Source organism: Phoca vitulina, unplaced genomic scaffold, assembly GCF_004348235.1.
Source record: "Phoca vitulina isolate PV1807 unplaced genomic scaffold, GSC_HSeal_1.0 scaffold9, whole genome shotgun sequence".
NCBI classification, from domain to species: Eukaryota; Metazoa; Chordata; class Mammalia; order Carnivora; family Phocidae; genus Phoca; species Phoca vitulina.
The window spans coordinates 34,820,189-34,847,701 of record NW_022589712.1 but is presented as its reverse complement, the minus strand read 5'-3'; the positions used below and the strand labels follow the sequence as shown (position 1 = coordinate 34,847,701).

The following is a 27,513-nucleotide window of genomic DNA, read 5'->3' as shown; positions in this document are numbered from 1 at the left end:
ATGCTTCTTGGTAAATTCCTTCCTAAGTAAACTCCATTCATTCACCCACCCCCACATGAGTAATAGGCCTCCTTCAGTGAGTTCCCACCATGCTAAAACCTAACACTATTACCGAATTTATCACACTGTCACTCTGTAAATATTTAAGCCACTCCCCTGCTCTTCATCTGGAAACTCCAAAGGTTAAGACTTAACACAACTGCCCCTTCATCTAGGATGCTTTTCCCAACTTCTCCAGGGTACAGCCAGTCCCCGCCTCCCCCCGCCCCACCCCCTCATCTGTCTTTCAGCACTTCATGCCAAAGTGAGTGGTAGCATTTATCAACAAGTCCATTTCCCTCAAAAGACTGAAGCCGCTGGAAGGCAGTCGAAACAGAAAGAACCTAACACAGTGCCTGGCATACACTCGTGGTTTAACACCTTTGTTGTTAACTATGAATGATGAATGATTACTTACTAGAACCTGCTATTTGACGAATTTGCTTGAGGTTTCTTAGACTAGGCTTTATGCTGAAGTTCACCATAACATTTTTTTTAAAGGATGTAACAGTTTAATTAAATTAGATTTTATATTTTAAAAAAATAAGCTACATTCTGGTAAGTTTTGACAAAGATCTCCTGTCAAAATATATCCCTTGAAACTAGTATGTATATTATACTTGAGATAAGACTTAGGAAGTTTTCTGATCAGCCAGAATTACAGTGCATAAGTAAGGAACAACTTGAAACTTCTGCCCAACAGCAGGTGCACTCAGCAGGAGCACCAGAGTAAGAAAACACTTTTGTTTCCCGGGGGGTAAAAGGTTAGAGCCAAACACAATGGTACAACAGAAACAACAAAATGAGAAAAAAGGTTTACAGGATTTATCTTGACTCTTTGGGAAAGAAAATAAAATATTACAAGCCTTCAATCGAAGTGGCACCATGCCGTCATGCAATCCAAAAGCATTTTAAAATCTGCCCACGAATGTTTTCTAGTAAACATTTCCGAAAGAGCCTGAGACTTGATTTATGTGCGTGAAAGGGAATTAGAGTATACCTCCTACATTTTACAATTCACATTAAAACTGTCATAATGCCCTGAAAGTATGTGTGTGGGGGGAGAGGGGAAATAAGAGTGGAGTTCCTATTTTTTCTGACTTTAGTAAGCGGCCAAATGGTAGAATCTTTGCTATTCTCTTAAAAAAAAAAAAAAAGATTCTCAGTTCTCAACTTTCTACATGTCCATTTCCTAAGGCAATCCATTAAAAAAACCAAAAAACAATTTTTTTAAATTTTCTTCCTTTCTCCATATTTTATTACAAACCAACTCAGTGCAGTCTAAAAGAAACTGTATGTGTGGATGGGTGTATGCACACATACACATATACATGTATTTTTATATATCCTAAAGAAGAGAAAGTTAACAGGAAAAGAACTTCAAAAATAGTAAAGCTTATTACTCAGGGAAGCTAACATATAAAGGAGAGAAAACCAACATGGAAAGGTGCCTAAGGGTAAGGACCCTGTTGTTTGGAACTGAAATGGATAATTTTAAAATGACTAAGTTTACAACAGATACACATGGACAAATCCTTACACACATACCTTCAACCATAATTGAAAAATAAGTATATTCAGTCATGATACCTAAAACAGAATCATGCAGGGGAAAAGTAACATGCAGACTTGTTTTTAAATTCTCAGGGTTTTTAAATTCTCATGGGATTGAGTCCCATCTCAGGTTCCTTGCTCAGCTCTCCTTCTGCCTGATGCTCCCCCAGCTTGTGCTCTCACTCCCTCTCTGTCAAATAAAACAAATAAAATCTTTAAAAATAAATAAATAAATTCTCAGGATGGCAAAGGCCCAAAAAACCTAATTTTAACGTTCCCTGTCTTGGTAAACACTACAGTTCAAACCCAGTGCTTAGGCAGCACCTCTGAGCCTTCCCTCTCACTAACCTATCAGCAAGCCCCATCATTCCCATCCACTTCTCTCCCACCTTACCCTCAACAGGTATCATCCCTCACTTAGATTCAAAAGATGTCCTCCTAAATGCTCTCACCAAAATCCAGATGGCTCCTTCCAAACTATTTTTTGCACTGTGCTCAGTGATCCTTATAAAATGAAAATCCGATCATGACTTTCTTGGGCTTTGGTTCCAATTTTTTCTTATAATAAAATCCCCACAATTACTGATAGCCAAGCTCCTCTTCCCAGTCCCCTCTCCAAGTGTGGTGGACTTCTGTCAGTTGCTATAATACACCACATTTTCTCCAGTCGCCATGCAGATTGTGCTCTTTGCCTAGAATCTTCCCCTCAGGTTGCTTCACATCAAGAATTCCCGTTCACTCCCATTCACTCTTTCGTTCTTATCAACTCCAAGGCAAGGACAATCTTCCTAAAGAGACGTTCCATTAGCTCCTTTGCAGTACTTTACAAACTTAGGACTATTTACTTACAAGTATCTGTTTAAATTCTGTCTATCTTAGACTGTAAGGACCATAATAAAAGGTTCATGCTCAAAAGGATCATGTCCTCAGTCTCTAAAGCATGCTATAGTGAAGGTGCTTGACATATCTTTAAGGATTCACTGAGGGATGCCTGGGTGGCTCAGTCATTAAGCGTCTGCCTTCGGCTCAGGTCATGATCCCAGGGTCCTGGGATCGAGCCCCACATCAGGCTCCCTGCTCAGTGGGGAGCCTGCTTCTCCCTCTCCCACTGCCCCTGCTTGTGTTCCCTCTCTCACTGTGTCTCTCTCTGTCAAATAAATAAATAAAATCTTAAAAAAAAAAAAGAGTGTACTTCCTATACACTCCAAGGAAGAAACCCTTTAAGGATTCATTGAAAATGTCCTCCAAAATCTTGGAAGAAGAAGCAGACCTAATAAGGAAGTCTCATCTTAGGGTCCAGCAATGAGAGAGTTGTAAAAAAAAAAAAAAAAAAAATTCCTAAATCTTGAGGTAGAAAAGTAGCACAGAGAGGTGGCTGGTCCTAAAACACTATCCAGTAGTAAAGTGGAAAACAAAGGATATAAAAATTATAAAATTCTACCTATGCTTGTTATTTATTAAAGAATTTATCATATATTTGGGGTACCTGGGTGGCAGAGTCAGTTAAGTGTCCATGGTTTCAGTTTGGCTCATGATCTCAGGCTGGTGAGATCAAGCCCCATGACCGGCTCCACACTCAACAGAGAGCCTACTTGAGATTCTCTCTCCCTCTCCCCCTACCCCTCCACCTCCCCACCCCGGGCCTCCCCACTTTCTCAAATAAATAAATAAATCTTTAAAGAAAATTATCATATACTTTATATCCTGACAGTTTCTAGCTAAATATACATATAGTTAGTATTTAAAAAATGATTGTTTTTTAATGTAAAATATTAGGCCAGAATGAGATACTAGAACTTAAATTTCATTTAGGATCTTGGGATGTAAGACCAGGTCTGGAGGTTCAGATTTAATGCTTCAATGGTCTTATCCTAGAGGATCAGAAAGACGGCAATCTTTGAAATAATATAACTTCCTTCAGGCTGACCATGAGTAATAAAATTTTAAATTATTATCCTTTAAAATCCATTGTATTTTTAATGTATAAACAAATATTGTATAAATCAACCTTAACTGCTTCTAGATTTATAAAAAGCATAAATGTGACACAAGGTATGATAATGAACTAATAATGATGTCAGGTGACACTGTCAGATGTGGCTTGTGGAATTGGTCTTTTTTCTCATCATGTTAAGTGTACTCTTTAATCCTCCCACCGTCAGTTTGTTCTCTATAGTTAAGAGTCTGTTTCTTAGGGGCACCTGGGAGGCAAGTCCCACATCAGGCTCCCTGTTCAGCGCGGAGTCTGCTTCTCCCTCTGCCACTCCCCCTGCTTGTGTTCCCTCTCTTGCTGTGTCTCTCTCTGTCAAATAAATAAAAAATCTTTAAAAAAAAAAAAAATTTTTTTTCTTTCTCTCTTTTTTTTTTTTGGTGGAATTGTTCTTATTTTATAAAATTATAAACAAAGAAGATCCTAGTTTCCCTCAGAAAATTTTATTCAAAATATGTTTATAGTGCTTGACATCACAGTAAACTAAAGAAGGCCAAGGTGGCTCTGGAATCAGTAAAACATTAAGGGTAACAAACATTAGGTTACTTACAAGCTAAAAAGGGTAACAGCCAAACAGGATAACAAAATAACTCTATGCCATAACCCTCCCACATACACAGTAATAGCATGTGATTAATCACTTACAAAATTGCCTTGTATCAATTGTCAAAATTGGAGATGGCTGTGTTCTATACTACCGCAGCTAAGTTTTCACTTCAAAGGGACAAAATAAACATGCCAGTGAGAGTCAGTAGCAGAACACTGATCTTAATATTGATAGTTTTAGGATTCCAGGGAATGAAGGAAACAAGTAACATTAAAAAATAAGCTCCATTTTAAATATCTTTAATTATCCCTGGCTATACACTAAAAAATACTTTTAACACCAACTAGACAGAAATAAAATTGTTCTAAATACTTGAGATTTTTATCTTGCTTTGAAATGAGTAAAAGTAAAATTTCACACTTAATCACGTAAACATCAAAATGAGTTATGCATTTAAATATCTCAGCGTTCTTGTTTTGACCGAATTCTTCCCATTTTGCCCTCCTTTATTTCTTACTCCAACATCCTTACACATTCTCTCCCAATTTTTATTCACCCATATTTTAATGATCCCTCTTCTCTTAATTTGGATCTAAAGCTTATGTGATTACCACTTACCAGAATTTTTTTTCCCCCATAGATGCAGCTAAAACATAAAGTAAAATCTCATTATCTGAAGGTGGGGTAAGGTCATTCAGTGAATTATTTTAAAATCTGAATTGCAGAACATTTTTAAAAGAATACGTTTTTATACTTTGAAGTATTTTTTTCTAATAGTAAATTTTTTTAACATGTTGACTAACATAACTCCTCTAGAGAATTTTTCTCATGAATAGGTATGGATGCTTTGCTATTAGCATAGGGTTCATACCTGAAGTGTGAAAAAGTAAAACAATTAGTTCTCTTAGGAACCTTAAATAAATCCCCTGAAACTGTAATCATCTTATTTCCTTAACACTCTCTTTCTGTCAGGTTGTTAAAAAAAAATAAATCACAGCCTAGCTTCCATTCCAAGGAGCCTAAATTCCAAACTATGGACAATTCCCAGTTTCAAAACAGATCGTCATCTCAACCGGGGCTCCTGGACGGCAAGGGGCCTTCAGCCCTGCTCCTCCCACCAGGGCCCAGGGAATCTGCATTTGGGGTACTTCTTTTAGAAACCTCAGCACTCGGAAGAACTCTTGCTCTTCCTGCCCACTTAAACTAACCAGCTCCCTCCAACCCACTGGGGAGACATTTACTCTGTTCAATAAACAACACTTGGCAAAGAGCCTTCCTCTACCTAATTTGCATCCCAATATCCTCCTCTGCTTTTCCTAGGACTACATTAAAGGGCTGCTGGAGAACAGAGGCATCAATGCTCCTCTGTCCAATAACTGCCTGTTCCTCTGTCTAATTATGATAATGTTATAACTCTAAGACTTCAGGATGTACGCTGATTTATGAGGTTATGCCATACTGACATATGGAATGCAAAATATGCATATTTTTATCATTATATCCTGGAATTGGGCTACAGAATAAATATGGAATAAAAACATGTATCTTAACGAGAAGTTTGGCTAGATGGGCACATAGATAGAAAGATGAAGAGAAAGAAAGAATGACAGAAAGATAGAAGCCAGGCAGAAGACAGACAGCTAGCTATTTTACTAGCTTTTATTTATTGAAATACCTCCACTCACAAGTTGTACAATCAGTTGAAGGTTTCATATTTGTTTTTTGTTCCATGGCTGTTGTTTTTTGTTAAGTCTTGGATATAGATTTATTCAGAATTTTTTAGATGTTCCATTGAGGATCACCACTGGTATTTTTTTTAATCAAATTTTATTTACATAGTGTTTTCTTTTAAAATCAAGATGCAGGCTTATTTGAAGACAAATGGGAATAATGAGTATGTACAGGTATGTCCAAAGTACATTTGCCTTCTGTTGTTTTGTCAAGAGTAACACCAAAATAGGAAAAGTAAATATAAATAAAAATCATAGCTTCTTCATTCACCACAACATTCTGTCATAAACAAGAAACAAAAGCTATAAAAGTACCCAACAGGAGTGATCTCTACTCCTGAAACACTGGATTGTAAACTTCTGAGTTTGAAAAATACTTTTTTTTTAAGTAATATCTACCCCCAGTGTGGGGTTCAAACTTACAACCCCAAAATCAAGGATCGCATGCTCTACCGCCTGAGCCAGCCAGGTGCCCCCTGAAAAATACTTCAAAAGATACTTAATCCAATCATCTCTGGTCAAACCTGGTAGTCAGTTAGTATTTGAAGAGCCAAAGGGCAAGTCATTATAATAATAACTTACGTTTGTATATAGATCTTTGACGGTCGAAAAGCATATTCACATAAATTACCTTATTTGATCTTTAAAACCCTCTAAATAGTGAGTATGGTAGTGGCATCATCCACAAACTGAGGATAAGGAAACAGACCAGGTAAAGTAAATCACTCAATCACCAAATTAGGCAAACCCCATGTTCTTTAGAGTACACCAAAAGTGCCACAACATAATAGTCAAAGACTAATCTTGGGAGTTTATAAACTGTGTGACCTTGCACACACCACCCACCCTGGGTTACTTCATAGGATTATTATGAGCATTATATGAAAAAGCGGGGTGCTTTCCCACTTTTTTGGTAAGACCCACAGTGAGAAATTCATTTCACACTGTGACTCACTGCACAGAAAAAAAGAATATATAAATCTATTTAATTAAAACTAAAGTTTCATGAAATAATACTTCCTCCATGGTATGCATGCCTATTTTTATTATTGTTGTTATATTCTCTTCTATTTCATGGGTTTGTTTTTTTTAAGCTGTCTGCTACCTACAGAACTGAATTCCATACCCACAAAAATGGGTGGTTACATGCAGTTTGAAAACACTGAACTGATGCTTATAAAGTACTTAGTCCAGTGCTAGACCCAGTAAACACTAAAATTTTAGCTACTGAAAATAATATTTTTGAAAGTTAATGTCACTATAGGTTAAGGGGCCTAAAACATTAAAGAGGATTTTTTTTTTCCCCTTGAAATGACAGTCTAGAAAAGACATGTAAACAGCCCAGAAAAATATACACCAATGGCTTCAGTTTCTGACACAGTATCAGGTAAAATCCTAATGCCCACGCATTGTTGTGTCATGTCATCAGGCTTCAACAAAGAAGAGGCTAGCAAGGGGTGCCTGAGTGGCTCAGTCAGTTAAGCATCGGACTCTTGATTTTGGCTCAGGTCATGCATGATCTCAGTGTTGTGAGAACCAGCCCCGCATTGATCCCCGCATGGCGCTCCATGCTGGGTGTGGGGCCTTCTTAAGATTCTCTTGCTCCCTCCTTCTGCCCCCTCCCCCCTTCCTTCCCTCTCTTAAAAAAAAAAAAAAAGAAGTGGTTAAGACAGTGGGAAATGAATTACAGATCTTTATCAGGCCCTGATGAACAAACAGTGTTGCCACAGAAAGTAATACTAAGTAGAAGTTGTCTATTAAAAGCAAATGCTCTAAAATGGTTTGTCCTAGATAATATAATCATTTGATTACCTCAGAAAGGGGGGTAGGGGAGGTACTTTCATTTCAATCACTGTGGCCACTATTGGTAAGCTTTCCAGACTTACGAATTACTACAGCATACCTAACATAATTAAATCTTCTATTATGCTTAGCTAATTCAGTCACCATTCTGAATATCAATTAATTACTATAGTATTATAGGCATAAAAGTAAGAGACTGAGTTTAACATTTACTGATCCCAATCATATAGTAGGAATTCATTTATAAAGTAAATCCCTGAGAGTTTGTTAACATATGCCTCTTTCTTATAACCATGTTTAAATGCAGCAAAACAAAACTTCCAGCCAATTTAGTACTACACCTTTATTAATAATACTAAGTAATATTTGTCTCTATCTCTTCTCCCACTTGGTTTCTTCAAGGAAGAGAGACCACTAATTAAGAATTAAAATCTGTATTTTGTTTTGAACAAATGAGGAAAAATTTTTATGAAATCTAGTTTTAAATTGTAAAGTTTGGAATGCTTCCAAATTCTTAAAATTGTCCTTATGAAAGGAGAAAAGGTTTTTTTTTCCAAATATGAGATGAAAAATTTTATGTAAGATATACAGAGAAAAGTCATATAGAGAGAAATCCATTTTGCCAAAATAAGTCACTTGGGAGCCTTGTCAGCACTTTGTCATTATATTACTAAACTTAATTCACATACACACACACACACACACACACACACACACACACCTTCCTACCAAAAGGGGGAAAAAAAAAAACCCACACATACCACAACATATATACAATCTGCCAATTTCACAAAATATCTTACAATATACTCCCTAAGTATGAATATCTAATTTTTAGACACCATCTTCCTTATGGGCAGAGCTTAACAAAAACATACAGGACACAAGAATTTTCATTTAGCACTATAGGATTAACTTATGTGACATTTTTTAGAATATGAAACATTCTTGTCTTATGGAAATAAATACTGTAAGAGCATGTGTTAAAACAACATTCCACTTGTATGCGACACTGGGAGAGATTAAAAGATGAAAAAGAATTTTAGATAAGTAAAATAAATCAGAAGTAACTTTGGCAAACAATTGATAATTCAGTGGGAAATAACAAAGATCATTAAATCAGGAACTCAAATATATTTAAGAAATATATGCCTTATATAAAAAAATGTAGGTTTTGTAGATGTTAATTTCATATACATCAAAAAAAGCCCATCAAAGCAACAATGTAAAGCACACTGGGAGGCAAATCCATTCACTTTCACTGGCATGTTTATTCAAATATTTCTGAATAACTTAAACGTTGGGTGCTTTGTGGGCCACAGTGATATATTATTATAAGGATTACATAATAATTTTAAAGCTCTGTTGGTTGGAAACCCACCACCTACTGTGTAACATTCTGGAAAAGATGGTGCTTAGCATGAAAATGTACATAATTCAAAGGCATTTAAAAACTTACTTAAGTATACTTAGCGGGCTGTTAAGTTAACAGCCCTTAATGAGAGTGACTACTCACACCAGCACTTATGACCAAAGATATTCACCCTGTGCAGTGAAAAAACTTCAATTCAGCAGGAAAACAGTCTTCTTAGGACTTTTCCTGAGAGTAGATTCCATAGCGGATGGCTCCCAAAGCCTTCTGAGGTCAGCATTTCCTTTCTATGAACCTAAGCCTTTTTGGAAACTAAATCCTCACTAACGGGTTTCAATGTGAACTAGTCTTTCTCACACTAAATTCCGCTTTATTGGGAGAGTGTTATCAAAAAGCCTCATAATTAAAGAGGATTCACTCACTGCTACCCATCACACCCATATCCAAGATTATAACGCATTGAGTGGTGCGCTAGGAGCCAGCCCATACCAGCTCCTGACCATCAACTGTTAAAATTTCCAGTAATTTTGTCAGCCAATTGTTATTCAACAGCCATTTTCAAAAATTAAAATTATCTAAATTTTTTTTTTTAAGATTTTTATTTATTTATTTGACAGAGAGAGAGAGACAGCGAGAGAGGAAACACAAGCAGGGGGAGTGGGAGAGGGAGAAGCAGGCTCCCCGCTGAGCAGGGAGCCCGATGTTGGGCTCGATCCCAGGACCCTGGGATCATGACCTGAGCTGAAGGCAGCCACTCAACCGACTGAGCCACCCAGGCGCCCCTAAAATTATCTAAATTTAAAGTTGAATAAATTATAACTAAAACAGAGGTATTAACTCAAAACGCATAACTTCCTAAATATTTTACTACATTTTACTATTACTATATTATCTTTATGTTCTTGAAGTTACTTACTTCTCTTGTATTTGTATGGTGGAAACACTACATAAAGATGTGCACAAAAATGGACAATCATTCAATATTTGGTAAACTTAATTAACATGAAATGAGACAAGAAATGAGACAATCTCTGCCATACACATCTTATTGAATGAAAAAGCCACTAGCTCACCAAGCCTCTTTAACTCTAACAGGGATCCTAATCAATCAATGTCATTTGTCCCAACAAGGTATTGCCGAAAAGAATGTGCTAATAATTTAGACTGGCATCACCTATTTTAACACGCTCATAAGGATGTTATACTCAAGAAGCTGTCATATAGTGTTCAAGTCCGTTGCCATAATGCACAGAATAGATATATCCTTTTCCTCATTGTTCACATAAAAGACAATGCTTGAGGGGTATCTGGCTGGCTCAGCTGGAAGAACATGTGACTCTTTATAAAAAAATAAACTTAAAAAAAAAGACAATGATTGATATAGCTCTAATTCCAACAATTAATGGGAGTGTTAAGAACTATAAATCTCGGACGCCTGGGTGGCTCAGTCGCTAAGCGTCTGCCTTCGGCTCAGGTCATGATCCCAGGGTCCTGGGATCGAGTCCCACATCGGGCTCCCTGCTCTGCGGGAGGCCTGCTTCTCTCTCTCCCACTCCCCCTGCTTGTGTTCCTGCTCTCGCTATGTCTCTCTCTGTCAAATAAATAAATAAAATCTTTAAAAAAAAAAAAAAAAAGAACTATAAATCTCCACCTCAAAGGAAACCTCATAACTGCTTTCAAGGCATGGCACCTGAATAAGTAACTGCTGGTAGGGCATCCTGCCTTCCATTCTCTCCTACCCTTTATTTGGTCATATTTGAAGCAACATGAGATACTTGTTTTTTTTTTTAAGAGAGCGAGCACAAGTGAGTGGGGGTGGGAGGGGCACAAAGGGAAAGGGAGAAAGAGAGAATCTTAAACAGGCTACATGTCCAGCACTAGCCCCACATGGGGCTTGATCTCAAGACCCTGAGATCATGACCCGAGCCAAAATCCAAAGTTGGACGCTTAACTGACTGAGTCACCCAGGTACTGCAACAACATGAGATACTAAAATTACAAGCTTTTTTTTTTTTAAGTTTATTTATTTATTTATTTTAGTAATCTCTACACCCAACGTGGGGCTCAAACTCACAACCCCGAGATCAAGAGTCGCACACTCTTCTGACTCGGCCAGCCAGGTGCCCTGAAAACTACTGTTTTTATTTTTATTTTTTTAAGTAATCTCTATGCCCAACATGGGGCTCAAACTCACGACCCCAAGATCAAGAGTCACATACTCTACAGATTGAGCCAGCCAGGCGTCGCTATGGTTTTCTAAAATGCGCTGCAACTGGGGAAGTTTGTGGTATAATTATGAATACGTGATGGGGGTGGATGAAGTGCCTCTTTCTACTGGTATCCTGATTCCAAACTGTGAGCAAACTGTTGAGAGACCCGGAAAGATCTTAAATGGATATGTAAGTGAACAGCATGGTTACTGTGGGAAATCCAGAGTACTATCCTATAGATTCCTGTACCTAAGCTAAAGGAGTGAACAACAGCCCTCAAAAGAATTTCCAGTCCTCACCTGGGATCTGTATTTCTGATAAGAATGAGCCAGAGATCTACTTTGCAGAATCTAAGCAAGAACTCAAAGCACCTGGATCCTTCTGGATATATCTGCTCTAACACTCCCTGGTTATGGGTTTCTCCAATTTCCTCATGCCAAAAGACAAGAAGCCAGTCTGAACCACACTGGTTAGAATTTACAGTTCCTATGTGTGTATGTGTGTGGATAGATAGAGAGATAGATAGATATTTTTAAGTAGGCTCTACACCCAATATGGAATTTGAACTCAGGACCCTGAGATCAAGAGTTGCATGCTCTACCAACTGAACCAGCCAAGCACCCCAGTTCCTATACATATTATATTTAAGTATACTGTTATATAGTGTTTCCATTCCATTTATAGGTCTGCCATCCTCAATCTTTTTCCAATTCAGTATCCTTTAGGTATTTGTTGTAACTCATATAAGTACAAGTCTGCTTTCCAAATAATGGCTGGGTCATGATTCTGGAGCACAAAACAGGCAGTCCAGTATGCATCCCCTTTTTTGAATGGTTCCATATTTAAGTTTACATATGCTACAAGAGTTTCTTTTATTGCTTTTTTATGCTCCTTTTTATTAAGACTATGAATTTGGTCAAATGCATCAAAATGGCATCTTAAGAAACTTCTTAAATGGAGAGGAGCTTATGAAAACACCTTCTGCCACCATAATCACAAAGACCTATGTTAGTAGGAACATCCAGTCAGGATACAAAAATCACATTATTATGGTAAACTGAATATTATAAAAGTATTTATGTTAGTGAGATTCAAACCTGCAGTGCGAAGAGCTTCTCTGATAAGAAAGTTGACAGGAATTTTTAATTATATCTGGAGAGCAAACATTTTCATCAGTGTAACTCAAGAAAAAGGGAGTTTTATTTCAATTAAAGCTAGAAGAGGTACAGTAAGAAAGTGAGAATATAAGAAATCTAAAGCTTGAGTGTAACATAAAATCCTTGTTGAAGTTTAGAGAGGCTTTCCTCTGCAATGACTGGCCACAGAGCAACTCTGGAACTGAGCTAACAACTATCAAAAGTTTAGCCAGACCCTCCAGCCAGATGCCAGGATTCTAAAATGGCTTTTCCCTGTTGACAGTGGCTTGAAAAAGTCTTGGGGCTTAAATGGATTTGAAACTACCTGAGCTATGGAAGATTAAATATCAACAGCAACCTTCAAAAGAAAAACAAAAACGTTATCTAGAATTCACAGGGAAATAGACGTGCCAGTAATTCATTTACTCAGCATGCGTTAAATGCAAATGGCACAGAACAGATGCCTTTCTCTCATTCTATAACCTTTGGAGAAACAACATTCTTTAGGAGCTAAGGAGGCATCCCTTTATCTTCTGCTAATGCTTATTATCTCATTTCTAAATCTGAGTACTGTTCCTAGATTGGACAATAGTATCACTGGGCTGGACACTTCTTGAAGTGGCAGAGATTTCACTCCTCAACTTTCTGCTAAATGCCCATTTTAATCTTATTCCCAAATTAGAGTTTCTGTATTTTTACCTGAGATTAAATCTGTCCAGGCAGTAAACATACTTGTTTCAGGAATGCCCCAAATTTCCCACCTTCTCCAACCTGGATAAGAAATGTTAAATGCATCTTCCAAAGATTTCTGAGATATTTATACCTAAAAGTTAATGCTTCTGGTACGCTCACTCTACATATGTAGATTTGGGGTTTTATTTGTGGTTTTTTTTGGTTTTGTTTTTGGTTGTTTTTTGTTTTTGTTTTTGTTTTTGTTTGTCATTCAACCTAAGATTCTGGTTCTTTAGGAATCAGTATAAATTTGCCACTTGTTTTCATAAATATTGAGTGATATTCTTTATAATGTTTACTGTGGTCTTTGTTAATCAGGATACTGAGTTATTTCAGGCATCCTATTATCTACTGTCTGCTGGTTTTATTTTAAAGTAAAAGATACTGCAGTTATTTTTAAAGATAACAGCCTGGGATAAGATATTGTGCAAACATGGGTTAATTTGGTCCACTCATTAGGATGATGATAACAAAAGCTAAAGTGAATGAATTTTATTAATGTTTCAGGCACTCTTCGAAGCACTTTAACTCAATATTCTTCAAAAAAACATCAGGACAGGTAGGTGACTGGTATTATCCCATTTCACAGATGTGGTGTTGAAACTAAAGGAACATGGTTAGCTCCCATAGCAAGAAAATGTTGGAACCAGAATTCACACTCAAGCACAATCAGGTTCCAAAGTCTGTGATCGTAAACATTACGCTATATATTTTATACATGGAGATCAGCATTCCAGTGTCCCTTGCTTAAATATAAAATGGGCACAAAATGTTAGTGACTCAACTAAATTAAAATAAGTTTCTAAATTCAGGGGCTCCTGGCTGGTTCAGTTGGTGGAGCATGCAACTCCTGATCTCAGGGTTGTGGGTTCAAGCCCCATGTTAAGTGTAGAGATTACTTAAATAAAATCTTAAAAATAAAATAAATTTTCTAAACTTTAATTTTTGAAGTTTGGGTCTATGGAATTTGGGATTATTTTTCCTTAGAAAAATGTACACATCCAAAATTACTTCTCTCCTTCATTCACATACTGCAGGTCATTTGGGCCTCCTCTGATAACAGAGGTTCTAAATCCCCATTTCCTGGTAGAGCAACAGGTATATTTAAATGACAGTACTGTTGCCCCCTCCAAAATGAATGACTAAAGCACTAGGAATTGAATTTGCCTCTTCCAGGATACAGGTGTAAGGACAGTCTGGGGATTATCTGAGCCCACTGGATTCTGGACTGCCAGGCCTCTCTGCCAGCCTCTGGCCTCCCTCCCTAGGGGCTGCCCACTACTCGGGACAATGAGCTTCCCTGAAGCAGCAGCAGAGAGAAGGGTGATCAGAGACTAGAAAGGCAGTCGATAAACAGCTGTAGGTCACAGCAAATATGAATCCGCAGCCAAACAACCAGGGCCTCTGCATCGGAACGCTGTGACTGCCCATTTACATATAAGCTGGATGAGGCAGCCCTCCAATCTTCCTGCTCAAGTTCCCAGAGGGAGAATAAGTGACTGTGAGCCTCTAGAAAAACAAATGTGCTCTCTCCTCTGCCCAACTTGTTTACATTTGCTTACACTTCTGATTACTCAACTTTTGGGAAATTCCACTTGATGGAATTTTATTATCATTGCAGCAAATTTTTGCATAATGCTTTTTGGTAGGCTTCTAGCTTTTTGTGTGTAGACTCAGGATCTGGAAAGATTGCTGACACAATGGATTCTCCCAGGCAACTTCTAAAGTAGACCAGCATATTGTGAGAGACAGCCTGCACTTTGAGATTTGCCAAGCCACAGGCAGGGGTATGGTCAGTTACTGAATAGCCCCAGGCTTCACCCATGATCTCTAGATGTGAAGCTATGTAAAGATTACCACTCCTTAATAGTCATAAAAGTCACATATACTGCCGAAGTTCAAGGACAATGCCTGGCTTACTTGCCAGCATACCCAAGACCTGACACAGCATTGACACTTAGCAAATGTTCAAAGATAGGCAGAGTGGAAGAATTAAATAAAGACATACAAACCTTAACTGAAACACGCTCTCGCCAGCTAGGCACACCAGTTCAGATATCAGGAGCATTTTCTATTTCTTCATGAAAATACTCAAAGGAAAAACTACACTGTACATTAAACTTGCTATATATGATTACAGCCCTTAAAACATTTGGTTAAAATTTTTTCAATAAAAATATTTCATAATCATGTAATCTTTACTGACCTATTTGGAGAAAATACAAATACTATTTGGTAGCATTACAGAGTAAAGTTGACTTATAGAGAGAGAAAATAAGTATATAGGTGAAAATGAATCGGGGGGTACATTTTATGATACATAATAACAAATTTACTCACTGTTCACAAGAACATATGAGACCACCTTCCCCAAAGCTTAGACATGCAAACAGATATGCAACGTATAACTGCAAATATACAAAGCATCTACTGGTTTCATTTCCATTGTTCAGCATATTATTTTTGCCTTCAGCAACAATTTATCAAAAGTTATACTGCCCCAAAAATAAATTACATTTTTTATGGTAGTTTAGAAGTTAAAAAATACTTTCACATATATTTCAATTTTACCTTTCGAAATTGTCCTACTGAGTAACTGGAGAAGATATTACAATCACTCTTCATTGTAATATTCCCATTTTAATGATAAGGAAATTAAGGATTCAGCAAAGAAGAATTACCTCCAAATCTCAGTGCCAGAAAGTAACAAAACTAAGACTAGCACACAGTCACATAGCAAGCCCAATGCTCCATGCACTGAGTGGACTCTTCCATAGATCTCTAAAGGAACCTTTTGCTCTCTCTGAAGCAGGTCGCTGCCAACCCCTTGACCTCATATATTACCTAAGTACTTAAATGTCAGTTTAGATAAAGGGGCAATAATGGGCCAACCCTAGATAGCACTCTGCCTCAAGCGGCCAGGTTGTTAGGCAAACCATTACAAAACTCACCATTCAGGAATCACACACCTGATAAGAATATAAATAAGGGGTTAAAAAAAAGTCACAGAGAAAGCAGGCAATACACAGGGAAGAAAATAGTAATTCAGGAATTTATTTAAGATAACACTCAAAGGTGCATGAACAGACACCTCCAGTGACAGAAAGAAGCATGCTCCAGTCAATAAATCTTCCACAACCACTGTCTTCACCCCTGTGTTGCCAGGCCAGCTGCTCTGTCATAGAGGTGCATGGGCATGACACTCTGGTCTAAACTGGCACAACCACGTTTGAGGCCCTGGTCTTCAGTCACATTCAGCTTTAGGCCACCAGCACAGATGTGTATCTAACACAGGCTGGATAAACCTCTCCTTGTAAGTGGGGAAGGCTGGGCAAACACCTGCTACTTCCCTACATTTCATTCATTATCGAGTACCCCAGTTATCGTATAGCATCTCTTGAATATCCCATGCTGTACAGATATGCATTATAAAGTTAGGCAGCAGAGGGGAGAAGATCAAAACTATAAACAAGTACACCTTCACCTCCTGAGTTTTTCAAAATTAGTTTTCAAAGTGAAGAGTGACTAGGTTCTATTTCTCTGTGTCAATTAGCATCATTTATCACAGCTTAGCTTACCCACTGGCTTCTGTTAAAAATAAACAAATGCATGCATGCAAATACCTATTCATGTACATATGTAGGATATGTAGGATAACTGAAAACCAAGCAGTTATCTAAGATGGTCTCTTTTATTCACAGACATATTAATTATTATCACCTCCTATTTGGACTGTAATTTTAATTAAAGCCAATCATTAAGTCAGGTTTGCATTTGGAAACATTGTTTTAGAACTTCAAAATACAAACCAAAATAATTTTTAAAAAAGCCAAATAATTAACTACCTGTATAAATTACCATTAAGCAAAACAATGTATATGTTGGTGACAATACTGACATAAAAAATAAAAATCTTGAATTTGAGGGGTGCCTGGGTGGTTCAGTCAGTTAAGCGTCCGATTTTTGATTTCAGTTCAGGTCATGCTCTCAGGGTCATGAGATCGAGCCCCACGTGAGGCTCTGCACTCAGCGTGGAGTCTCCTTGAGATTCTCTCTCTCCCTCTCTCCCTGCTCCTCCCCACCACACTCTCTCTCTCTTTCTCTCTAAAATACATAAATAAATCCTTAAAAAAAATCTTGAACTTGAGCTAAGTTCTTCCAAGCTGTATGACTTTGGACAAGTGATATCAAATGAAGGGGTATTAATGTCTAAAGTTCCTTTCAGCACTTAAAATTCTGTGAATTTTTAATGTTGGATTTATTTAATACTGAGGTAAAGAGGATAAAATAATGAAAATAATAAAATTCATGCTTTAAAGCATGGCTTAGAAGATAAACCAAAAAAGAAACACTTCAAAAATCATGAACCACTGATCTTCAAGGCACACAAAACTGCCAGGTGCAAAGTACCTCTTTCCCCTCTTCCTCCGCCGCCCTCTTCCCCTTAGAGACTAAGGTTTAGGTCACCATGTCTTAATGTTACTACTTAGTGGTCCAGAGCTGGAAACCATCTGATGCAACTGTCTTTTTCTCACCATATACTTTCTTCCCCATCAAAGGATGCACCCCGCTTTCTTTGCTTTTACTTCTCACGACTTATTTAATTCTATCTTGAGCAATCACACTGTAGTTCCATTGTCTTTCCAGAACTCATCCCCAGATCTGTTGATAACTGATGGTTTGATCCGCGGCGCCCCCATCAGTCCATGTGACCTGAGTGAGGATCTAGAGCTGAACCCAGAATTCTAGTCAACTAAACCTATCAGTGCACTTACTTCCCCTCAGCTGGAGTCTCTGATTCACTGAATCTAATCAGAGTGAACCTCAGGGCCTTCGCCGGTGCAACCGCCACATAAAGTACACATTTTCATACTAGACTTGAACCGAGAATCTTGTGGTATGGGAGCTGCCAAAGCTACCATGCTCTACATGGAGCCTAAGAATGAAGCTCCTGGAGTGCCCCACAGGGAAGCTGAGCGGGCAGAAAGAGGTCATATCCCAATGGAATTATGTGACCTCTAAGTCAAGTTGCACCTGATCATCGGTTAGGAGAGAAAATAAATTCCTCTTTTGTTGTAACCAGTCTGAGTTGCATTTTCTGCCAACATGCAACCCAAAAAAAAATGCCTAACTGCTACATATATGTATATATTCGATAATGAATTTTGGCTTGACTAGTTCCTCACACTGTCACCTGAGGCAAGTTATTACTTAACCTCTCGAATCCTCAGTTTGCAAAGCAGAGAGGATTCCAATCTTCAAGGATTATCACGAGGATTTAAATTCACGTGAAACATGGACCATAAGGCCTGGCAGGTCGTAGGCACTCAGTGCATGGCAGCTCCTATTGTTGTTTTTGCAACTGCTCTTCTCCAACGTGTGAGAGAATAAATGAACCTAATTACTGCTGACAAGAATAAAAGTAGAAGTAGTACAAAGAGAAAGCTCTAAAATTTGTAGTAAAATTAGAAAATGTAACAAGTCAGATTCTTCAGACTCTAAAGCTCTTTAAGATGTTTGGAAGTACCTTTCTGGGTTTCTCTCCATCGCTAAGCTCCACTCAAGCACTGATCTATCCACAGTTAAACCTCTTCCTTTAAACACCAGTGTCTAGAATAAGTAAACATGGAGATCATTGATTTATAGTTTATTTATGAATCCAGCAACTATATATTTTGTATTTCAAACAACACAGGTTAAGAGACTTTCATTTCCAGTCAAACGTGCAGAGAATTCTGTTGTGTATTTCCCCAAACTCCTGCTCCCAATATTATAATACAACCAACTATTATGGGTTAACGTTAATTTATATTTCTTGTTTTCCATTAGTCTCTGCCAAAACCATGTCATTATGCCGGTATATTCTGAATCGCTAGTGAATGGCAAAAACAAATATAGCAGTCGTGATTTAATCAGAGACTTCACTGTTAAAACAGCCAGCCAAAGTAGACACGTTTAGAATAGTAAATGGATAACAAAACACACTTACAGGCTCATTAATAAGAAGGCAATTAGGTCTTCTGGGAAAATTCATTTTCTAAAAGAATGCTAAAGCAAGCTATAAAATGCAAGTAAAATTGTGTTTTGACATGAATACTGTACACTGTCTATTACATCATAATTTTTCTCTTGAGAAAACTGACAAGAATCTGTTCTTAAATATGAGCACAAAAGATAGTAAAAAGAACACCAGTGATATTTAATGCATTCTACCTAACTCCCATTCATTAAATTTGACTGTCCTATAAATGAGCTCCTTATTACAAAGATCCTTATATTACACTCAGAAGAAAAAAGAAATATAAAACAAGAAACTGCTTCTACTATTATTACCAGAGGGAATATCATTTCCTGTATCAACATATCAATATGCTAAATAAAAATTATTGGCCTATATCATGTTTGGTTCCTTGATAATATCTTTACCTTTAAATATTCTCACACAACACGTTCATAGCCAAAACCATTTAGCCTTATTTTTATTCTCTTATGAAAATACTTCTTTCAAAATCTCTGAGTATTCTTTCTAAAAAGTGAATAGTACTGTTGTTTTGATGTGTCTGGGGCATTAAATTATAATTAAATAAATACTGATCAGAAATATAATTCCAGGGAAATTTGTTTCATATTGTAATTAATCCCTTCACAATACTCTTATAATTCTACAGTAAAGTGCATGTGACAAATCTTTTCAAGCTGAGCTTTCTTTGTCCTAAAGCAGTGTTTCTCAAAATTACATGTTCAAGCAAATCACCTGGGGATTTTATTAAAATGCAGATTCTGAGTCAGTAGTTCTGAGAAGAGCTCTGATAAGTGACCACAAGATCATCACAAGTTCCCAAGATTGATGTTGCTCATCCATGGACCACATTCAAGCAGCAAAATTCTAGGGCACCTTGGAGTTGATGAATCCAATGACCATGAGGCAGTCAGCCATCAATCCCTAGGTGGGGCTTCCTCTCTACTCTTGAATTTGTTGAATGACCTAAGGCAAATCATATCAAGGAGCTGTGGCCATATGAAGCAGCTGCTAGGTCACCCCACCACCCAATAAGGATTAGGGGAATTTCTGCAGCTGGTCAGCTGCTGCTCTGGATAGGGTTTGGAGAATCAGCCTGCAAGCAGCTGGTTAAGGAGCAGGCTGCATTGGGAAGGGTTTATAAAAATAGACACCAATCCGGAGGAAGATTTATTACTTTCTCATTAAAAGTATAGTACAACATATTATATACTATATAGTTCGTTCATCCATTTCAGTTTTTTCATCTATGAAATAGGCAAAGTAATTATCTATTTGCAATACTCTTTCCAAAATAGAAGTACAGGAGTTTGACTCCATCTGTAGATGTCCTTAGCTTCCTTCTCACCCAAACCTTTGGACAATGAAGTTCTATCACTGTTAAGATATGTATGTGTGTGTGTGTGTGTGTGTGTGTGTGTGTGTATGTACAAAATACATATATCTTTCAGCTTTCCCAACAAAATGAATGCAAATAAGAACTCACCTAGACATTCTTTTATTTGGCTTTATTTCTATCTGCATTCCTCTTAAGAAGATAATTCCTAGAATGACTAACCTATAGAAAAATTCAGCCAGCACTGCCCTGCTCATCATTTTTATTACCAGAGCTCTACAATCATATAAAGTGGAAACATGGATTATTTCACTCAGGACTACTTAATTTGCTCCTAAAACAATTGTAAGTGACAAAATAAGCCATTCGTAATTTTTATGGATTATCAACACACAGCCGAGAATCCCAAAAACTCCAAGCAGAGTTAAGTGGTAAAATGGCAATGTTCCACAACAGGATCGATACGGTCTTACACCCTGAGTCCAGTGTTTTCCCAGAACCTCAACACTCTGCAAAACCTCACAAAACTAGGTTGAATTATGTATGTTCAGTTTTTATTACTAAAATATTAACTACAAAAGAATTCCGATAAGACTACTTCAGGGAAAATAAACATCCCTCTCTCAACAGAATCTTCATGGAACTAAGAAAAACTCGTATGTGGAACAAAGTTTCTCTAAGAGCATTGCTCATAAAAACACATCTCTCCTAAGATAGAGCTTAAAGTTAATAAACTATCTACCTCCAGAGTTCTCACCGATATCAAAGATTCAAACACGTTTTTTTTCCATTTTTTCCATTTTCCAAAGCATAGTTGTATATAACTTATCTCACTCATCTCAAAATAACAGGCAATATGGTCCTCAAATGTGTTCTATCCCCACTTACAAAAAGGAACTTAAAGTCTCTCTTCCATTCAGAGATACCTAAGCACAAACACTCTGTGATATTAAAATATCATTTCATCGATTTACAACTTTATTTCTGGCTTCAATTAAAATTAAAATTAGCCTGGGCGCCTGGGTGGCTCAGTCGTTAAGCGTCTGCCTTCGGCTCAGGTCATGATCCCAGGGTCCTGGGATCGAGCCCCGCATCGGGCTCCTCGCTCCGCGGGAAGCCTGCTTCTCCCTCTCACACTCCCCTTGCTTGTGTTCCCTCTCTCGCTGTCTCTCTCTCTGTCAAATAAATAAATAAAAATCTTTAAAAAAAAAAGAAAAAAATTAAAATTAGCCTGATGGACAGACTTACTTACCCTGTTATCAAATACCAGTTTAAGACATCATGAACTGGGAAGATATCATTGTTCAGTAACCATGATAAACAGCATGAGTTTTGGAAAAAACAAGTCATGTTCAAAAGCAATTATAACCTTTTTAGACAAAGAGAAACACCACTTGATAACGGAACACAAAATAAATACATATGATCAAAGGATAAAGTCTGAGAGGAATACACAGAGGGAAATTTCTACATCTACAGAATAAGAAATGAATGTGTTTGGACAAAGGCAAAGGCTGACTCCAATAAACAAATCAAAAATAAGGTACTTTTTTCCTCTTTAGAAAAGTAAATAAAAGATCAAACAAGCACACACACACACACACAGAATTCTAGTGTTCTTTGTTTTGTCTTTAAGAGCAATCTGTAAACTCTCTTGATGTTTCCTGCTCTCAGTCCTGCAGCAATCCTCTTCCTGCCCTCCATGAAGAGCAAGTAGAGGAAATGGGAATAGCACAGGGCAGATGAGGACAGCATTTTCCATGCCTCTGAGAAGTACATCCATATTTAGCATGATTTACACTGTCTTTAACACCACCTTGAACAGACCTAGATCATGGCACTTCAAAAGCACTGGTAGGCAACAACACAGTTTCTCTATATAGGACCATTATCACATGAACTAAATGTTTTTTAAAGGCCATAAAATGTGTAGTAAACCATCACTGGTAGAAATATGAGATTTGATGGGAAAACTGGCATTCGCTCTGCATAGTGGTTGAGTCATATTTCCAGTTTTTAAGAACATGTCCAGCACCAAAAGATATTTAGGGGGAACAAAAAGACTGTGATGTTGGCTATGTGCATGCGGGCTTTGTTGTTGCTAAAGAGGAGTGGGAAGGAGTGTGGGAGAGGGGCAGGGCAGCAGAGGGGTTGATTTATTTTTCAAATTCGCGTTTATGAATACAAAGAGAAGAGCTGTCAGCAGCACACATGCCAAGCCCAAATAGCAGCCAGACCTGCCTCTTCCCGTCTGGGTAGGCCAGACACAAAACGACATCTTGCAATCTAGGAAAATCAGCAGAGTCAGATGTATGGAGAATAGTGAGAGAAAAAACAGTCCTGGAAATGTCCACTTATATATCATTACTAGTGTTAAAATTTATAGTTTTAATGAATTGAGGGACTGAGCAATTCTGGTCAATCAAAACCAGAAAATCAGCGCACAAACCTTGAAAGCTGTTTCTGATGTATTTTCCTAGTAGGTAGTAAGTATGAAAGAAATTAACTTCACATACAGAGACATCAAGGAGTCAGACACCAGGAAAGTGGCATTGTTTAGATGAGTTGCAAGGTCCTAAGGGATCAAGTGAGTGCACACTTACAGTGTGACATGCCAGGAACTAGATCAAGTGAGGATCTTGAGCTGCATTTCCAGGCTCACATCATACTAGAGACACAATAGTCCCTCTCTAGGTCATTGATAAGACTGCATCTAAAACGCTGCATATTTTTTTCTCCATACTCTGATGAAAAAGCTGAACAACCAACAGTTGAACAAACAGCTAAACAAATGACTATATATTTCTTCTATTGTTAGGAATGTTAATAACGACTCTTCCACAGGTAGAGCTCAAATAACAATTTACATGAGGTAAGCAAAAAAAAAAAAAATTAAGGATAATTTCTCTCACTGTACTGATAAAATTAGAGTCTGGCCAATCTAGGATGTTTATGTTTAATAATGATTAAAATGAATGACTGGCAGAGGAAACACACACACACACACACACACACACACACACACACACACACACTCCTGAACAGCCTGTCCTCACTAGGCGAGTGTGGGAGCAAGCCAAGGAGACTAAAGTCAAGGCACTTAGCTACCTTAATGTATGACGCCTACACTCCAGAGAGCTGCATAATGCTTTACAACTTACAGTGCCAGTTCACATAAATTATTTCATAAAAACCAGGTGGAAAGGTTAGGACAGGTATTATTATCACCATTTTACAGATGAGAAAGCTGAGTTTCCAAGTAACTTCTCTGTGACTGGTTTTGTCAGGCATCTGAGTCCCGAGACAGAAAACTGTCTGACGTTATAATATCAAGAGGTAACAGCCACACAACCCCATGAATGTCAGTGCATCTTTGTGCTTCTATTCCTCAGTTTCCCCAGGTAGGACACTAGTATAATTTTAAGTGAAAGATTAAGCTAAAATAACGTAAGTTGATATTTACAGGCTGTTCTGGTTTTAAAGAGGCTCACCATGCAGCATTTTTACACTTTCATTCCAAAAGCTAAGGAAAAAGTCCCAGTGATAAAAATATTATTAAATTTGTGGTTTAAAGAGAGAACACTGGATGAGTATATGACATATCCAACAATCCTTAGTCCTTCAAAATTTGCTTTTGAAGTGTACTACATTAGAAACCACATCATAATATCTAAAAGTGGTAAATTGGCCTTATTGGATGTGATTTAAAAGACCTATTTAACAGGATATTCAAAAATTCTGAATATATATTTGTTTTAGACTTTTAAAGCATTTTATTCAAATTTCTCAAAAGAACTAAAAGTTCATTATTTAAAGTAGAATCCAAGAAAACAAACAGCAAGAAAGAAATATACCTTCAATCTCTGAATTTATGTATTTACAACAAATCTGACTGCCATAAAATCTGATGATAGTAGAATACCAAGTGGCTTAGGATAACCAGAACATGAAAATGTTTACAAAACAAACTTTTAATTCATGGAGAAAGGCAGATTCACAATCTGACTTTAAACAGGGGGAAAAAAGCATGCAAATCCTGAATGGCAAAATTTCTGAGATATAGTCCTACAAGAATTGCATTTATTAGGACTGCACATTCTCTTACTTAAACATAACTTAAAGTCAAAGGTTTCACTTTGTCACTAAAGCAAAGCCAGGCATATTTGGTAAAATTACTTAGAACTGGATGTCTGAGAACGCAATTGTTCATTAGAGATATCTAAACTCCAGAGATCAGAAAAGCTCATCTGCACATTCTGTTGGAGGGAATTTAATATTTACTAAAGGGTAAATAACATTTGAAACGAGAAATATAAAAGTTTCTTTACTGCTGAAAATATACCCATCAGCTGTTGAGACGTTAATAGTTCCAACTCTTGAATACATGTAAGTCTAATCATGCAACTGGTAGAATTCAAACTTTCAATTAACAAACTACATGCCTTTTGAAGCATAGGCACTCAGTGCAGTGACAAACACTGTGCAGAAATCAATACCCACTCTAACTTGCCTGCACATAATGACTTACATCAAGCACGGTTCCAATACCAACCGGCATTATATGTCAGAGATGCATTCAGTAGTAATGCTTACTCCAGAAAGAATTAAATTAAGCCATCGGATCACTCATTGCATAGATCTGTTGTCCTGCATACATCACCAATATACATGGCTTTTCCTCTACACGCTGCATTTCATAATCTGCTTTAGTGCACAACACATGCTGCCACCTGAATCTGTGGTCTAACTCCTTTGATACAAACGTTCTACGGTGGGGAAGAGGGGATGTAAGGGAAATAAACATTACTCCCGGTCACAACAATTCTGAGTTTATTTCCAGGAAACAGGGCAGCCACAACAAGGAGAGAAACTGACAGGCGCAAAGTTAAGTTCGGTCTCCGACCGGCGGCCTCAGCCAAGAGCGCGGCTGTCACTTTCCCGGTGTTCTCCGTCACCATCCGCACCAAGACCCAGGGCAGCAGATGCGCTTGCCAGCCAAGCTGAGCTGGGTGGACTGGCCAGAAAAGTTGTCAGGACCCGCGAGCAGCAGACAAGCGCCCGGGAGCCCGCTCCCCAGCATCCACCTGGTGAAACTTCAGAGCCCCAAGAGGAGAGAACGAAAGAAGCAACTAACAGAAAAGAACAAAACTGGAAGGGTAGAGGACGGGACTGGGAGAGACGGGGTTTCACGGACTTCTGTAAGTGGCTTTACCAAGAACCCAAAGAGCCAACCTAAAAGAGCACACCACATCCCTCCCTTTGTACTCTGCCGGCTATCGCTCGCAGCCCCCATCCCCGAGGCGGGCTCCCCCGGAGGAGCGGGCTGCCACAGCCGGGGTCAGGCTCCCCCCGCCCGGCCCCCAGACCTCGCTGCCCAGGACTGCTCGGTGTGCGTCCTTAGAATCATATTTCAAAACATCTTACAGGCTCCTCCAACAGACACACGGAACCTACTCCACGCAGTGCCCTAACGCACAGGGCAAAACCAGGAGCAGCCAACACTGGGGGGGGAGAAAGGGACCGGGGGAGGGACGGGGAAGTAGTTAGACAATAGTCAAGGGAGGTTATTCCCGGGACAAAAAGCACCTGGCAAAGCGCGCCGAGGTCTGTCCCTTCCAGTCTCCACATTTCTGACAATGGCTTCCCGGGCGGGGGTAGGGGAGAAAAATATATATTTTTTTTTTCTTGAACGCTCTAGAGGCAGACAGCAACAAGCCCGCACCACGAGCAACAGAGTAGCCGTTCCCCAGTCGTAACTACTTTTTCCTCCCTCTTCCCCAGCGTGGTGCAGCGTGCGCTGGACGCGGAGGCTACCAATTTCCCAAGAAAAGCAATGTCTCCCCACACTCCCGGGCAGCCCTGCCAGCCCTGGCCCCGAGCGAGCCTTCGAGAGGAACAATGGGTCGCGGAGATGAAAGTTACCTGAGCCAAGTGGCGCCCAGCCCGGTGCCCCGCGTCCCACCTAGCACAAACTCTGGGGACATCTCTCCCTCTGCCCTGTGCTCCCGCCCGGGCCGCGAAAGCTTCCCCCGAATCGTTGCCCCCCGGCCCTGGCGAGGAGCCGGCTCCAGCCCTCGCGAGCCCCGGGCCGGGGGGCATTCGTCGGGCTTCCGGACGCCCCCCCACCCACCCACCTTCCGGGCCACTCACCTGCGGAGAACTGGCCTTGGGCCGACCCCAGGGGAGACCAAGGGGAGAGGAGCAAGAGCGCCACAGAAACAGGCAGCGCCGCCGCCGCCGTATCCATGTCGACTTTGGGAGAAGTTTCAAGCAGCTTTGCAAAGAGCTGCCGGGTGGATCGCAGCGAAATCCACGACCGAGGTGCCAGCCGGGCCTCGCGGGATGAGGGCGGGAAGTCCACAGCCGCCCGCCGGCACTTTTTCCTTCTTCGCGGTCCCCAAACTACCTCTGGGGCGCAAGCGTCGCCCGCGTCGCCGGCCGGCCGCGGCGGCAGCTCTCCATGCTCAGCGGAGGCTGCTCCTGTTAGTCAAGAGTTACTTTGCTCGGGGAGGGACGGGGGCGGAGCCGGGGGTGACGTCGCCCTGCCGGCTCCGGTAGCTTCTGAGGAATGCAGGCTCGGGCGCGGCGCCGCCGCCTCCTGCCGGAGAGACGCGCGCCAGCTCCGGCCGCGCGCCTCGCGCCTCTCGCCGCCTTTGTTCGCCGCCCGCCGCCGCTCGGGGGAGCGGGCGGGAAAGCGGACCCGCGCCGTTGGCTACCCTGTTGCAGAAATCGGAGTTTGAGATGCGAGTGTTTGGTAAGCAGTGTGGCGGGACCACAGAGGAGGAGCGCGGAGAAAGCCCCAACACCCGAGCAGAGGCGTCCCGGGCTTCCCTGTCCCCGCGGTGGAGGTCCCACCGGAGCGGATGCCGGTAGGAAGAAGCGGGAGTGTAGAAGCGCCCTAAGGAAACACCCACCTGCACTGAAAACTCACTGTTCTTTATTCCTGTAATAAGGACTAAGACACCCCACCCCCACAGAAAACTTATTGTTCCTTATGATATAAAAATAAAACTTGAACTAAAATAAACGTTCGGTAACTTTCCAG

At 39.4% G+C, this 27,513-nt stretch overlaps 1 protein-coding gene across 13 annotated transcripts in view; it reads right to left on the bottom strand.

The window, feature by feature from the left end:
* PTPRK (protein tyrosine phosphatase receptor type K) overlaps positions 1–26,960 on the bottom strand; it is a 554,769-nt gene extending 527,809 nt beyond the window's left edge. For all 13 annotated transcript variants that reach the window (XM_032407893.1, XM_032407895.1, XM_032407898.1 and 10 more), the window contains exon 1: positions 26,619–26,960. In XM_032407893.1, coding sequence (XP_032263784.1) covers positions 26,619–26,715 — 97 coding nt within the window. In that variant the 5' untranslated portion in view covers positions 26,716–26,960. The remainder of the gene's footprint in view (positions 1–26,618) is intronic.
* Between the last annotated feature and the right edge of the window lie 553 nt (positions 26,961–27,513).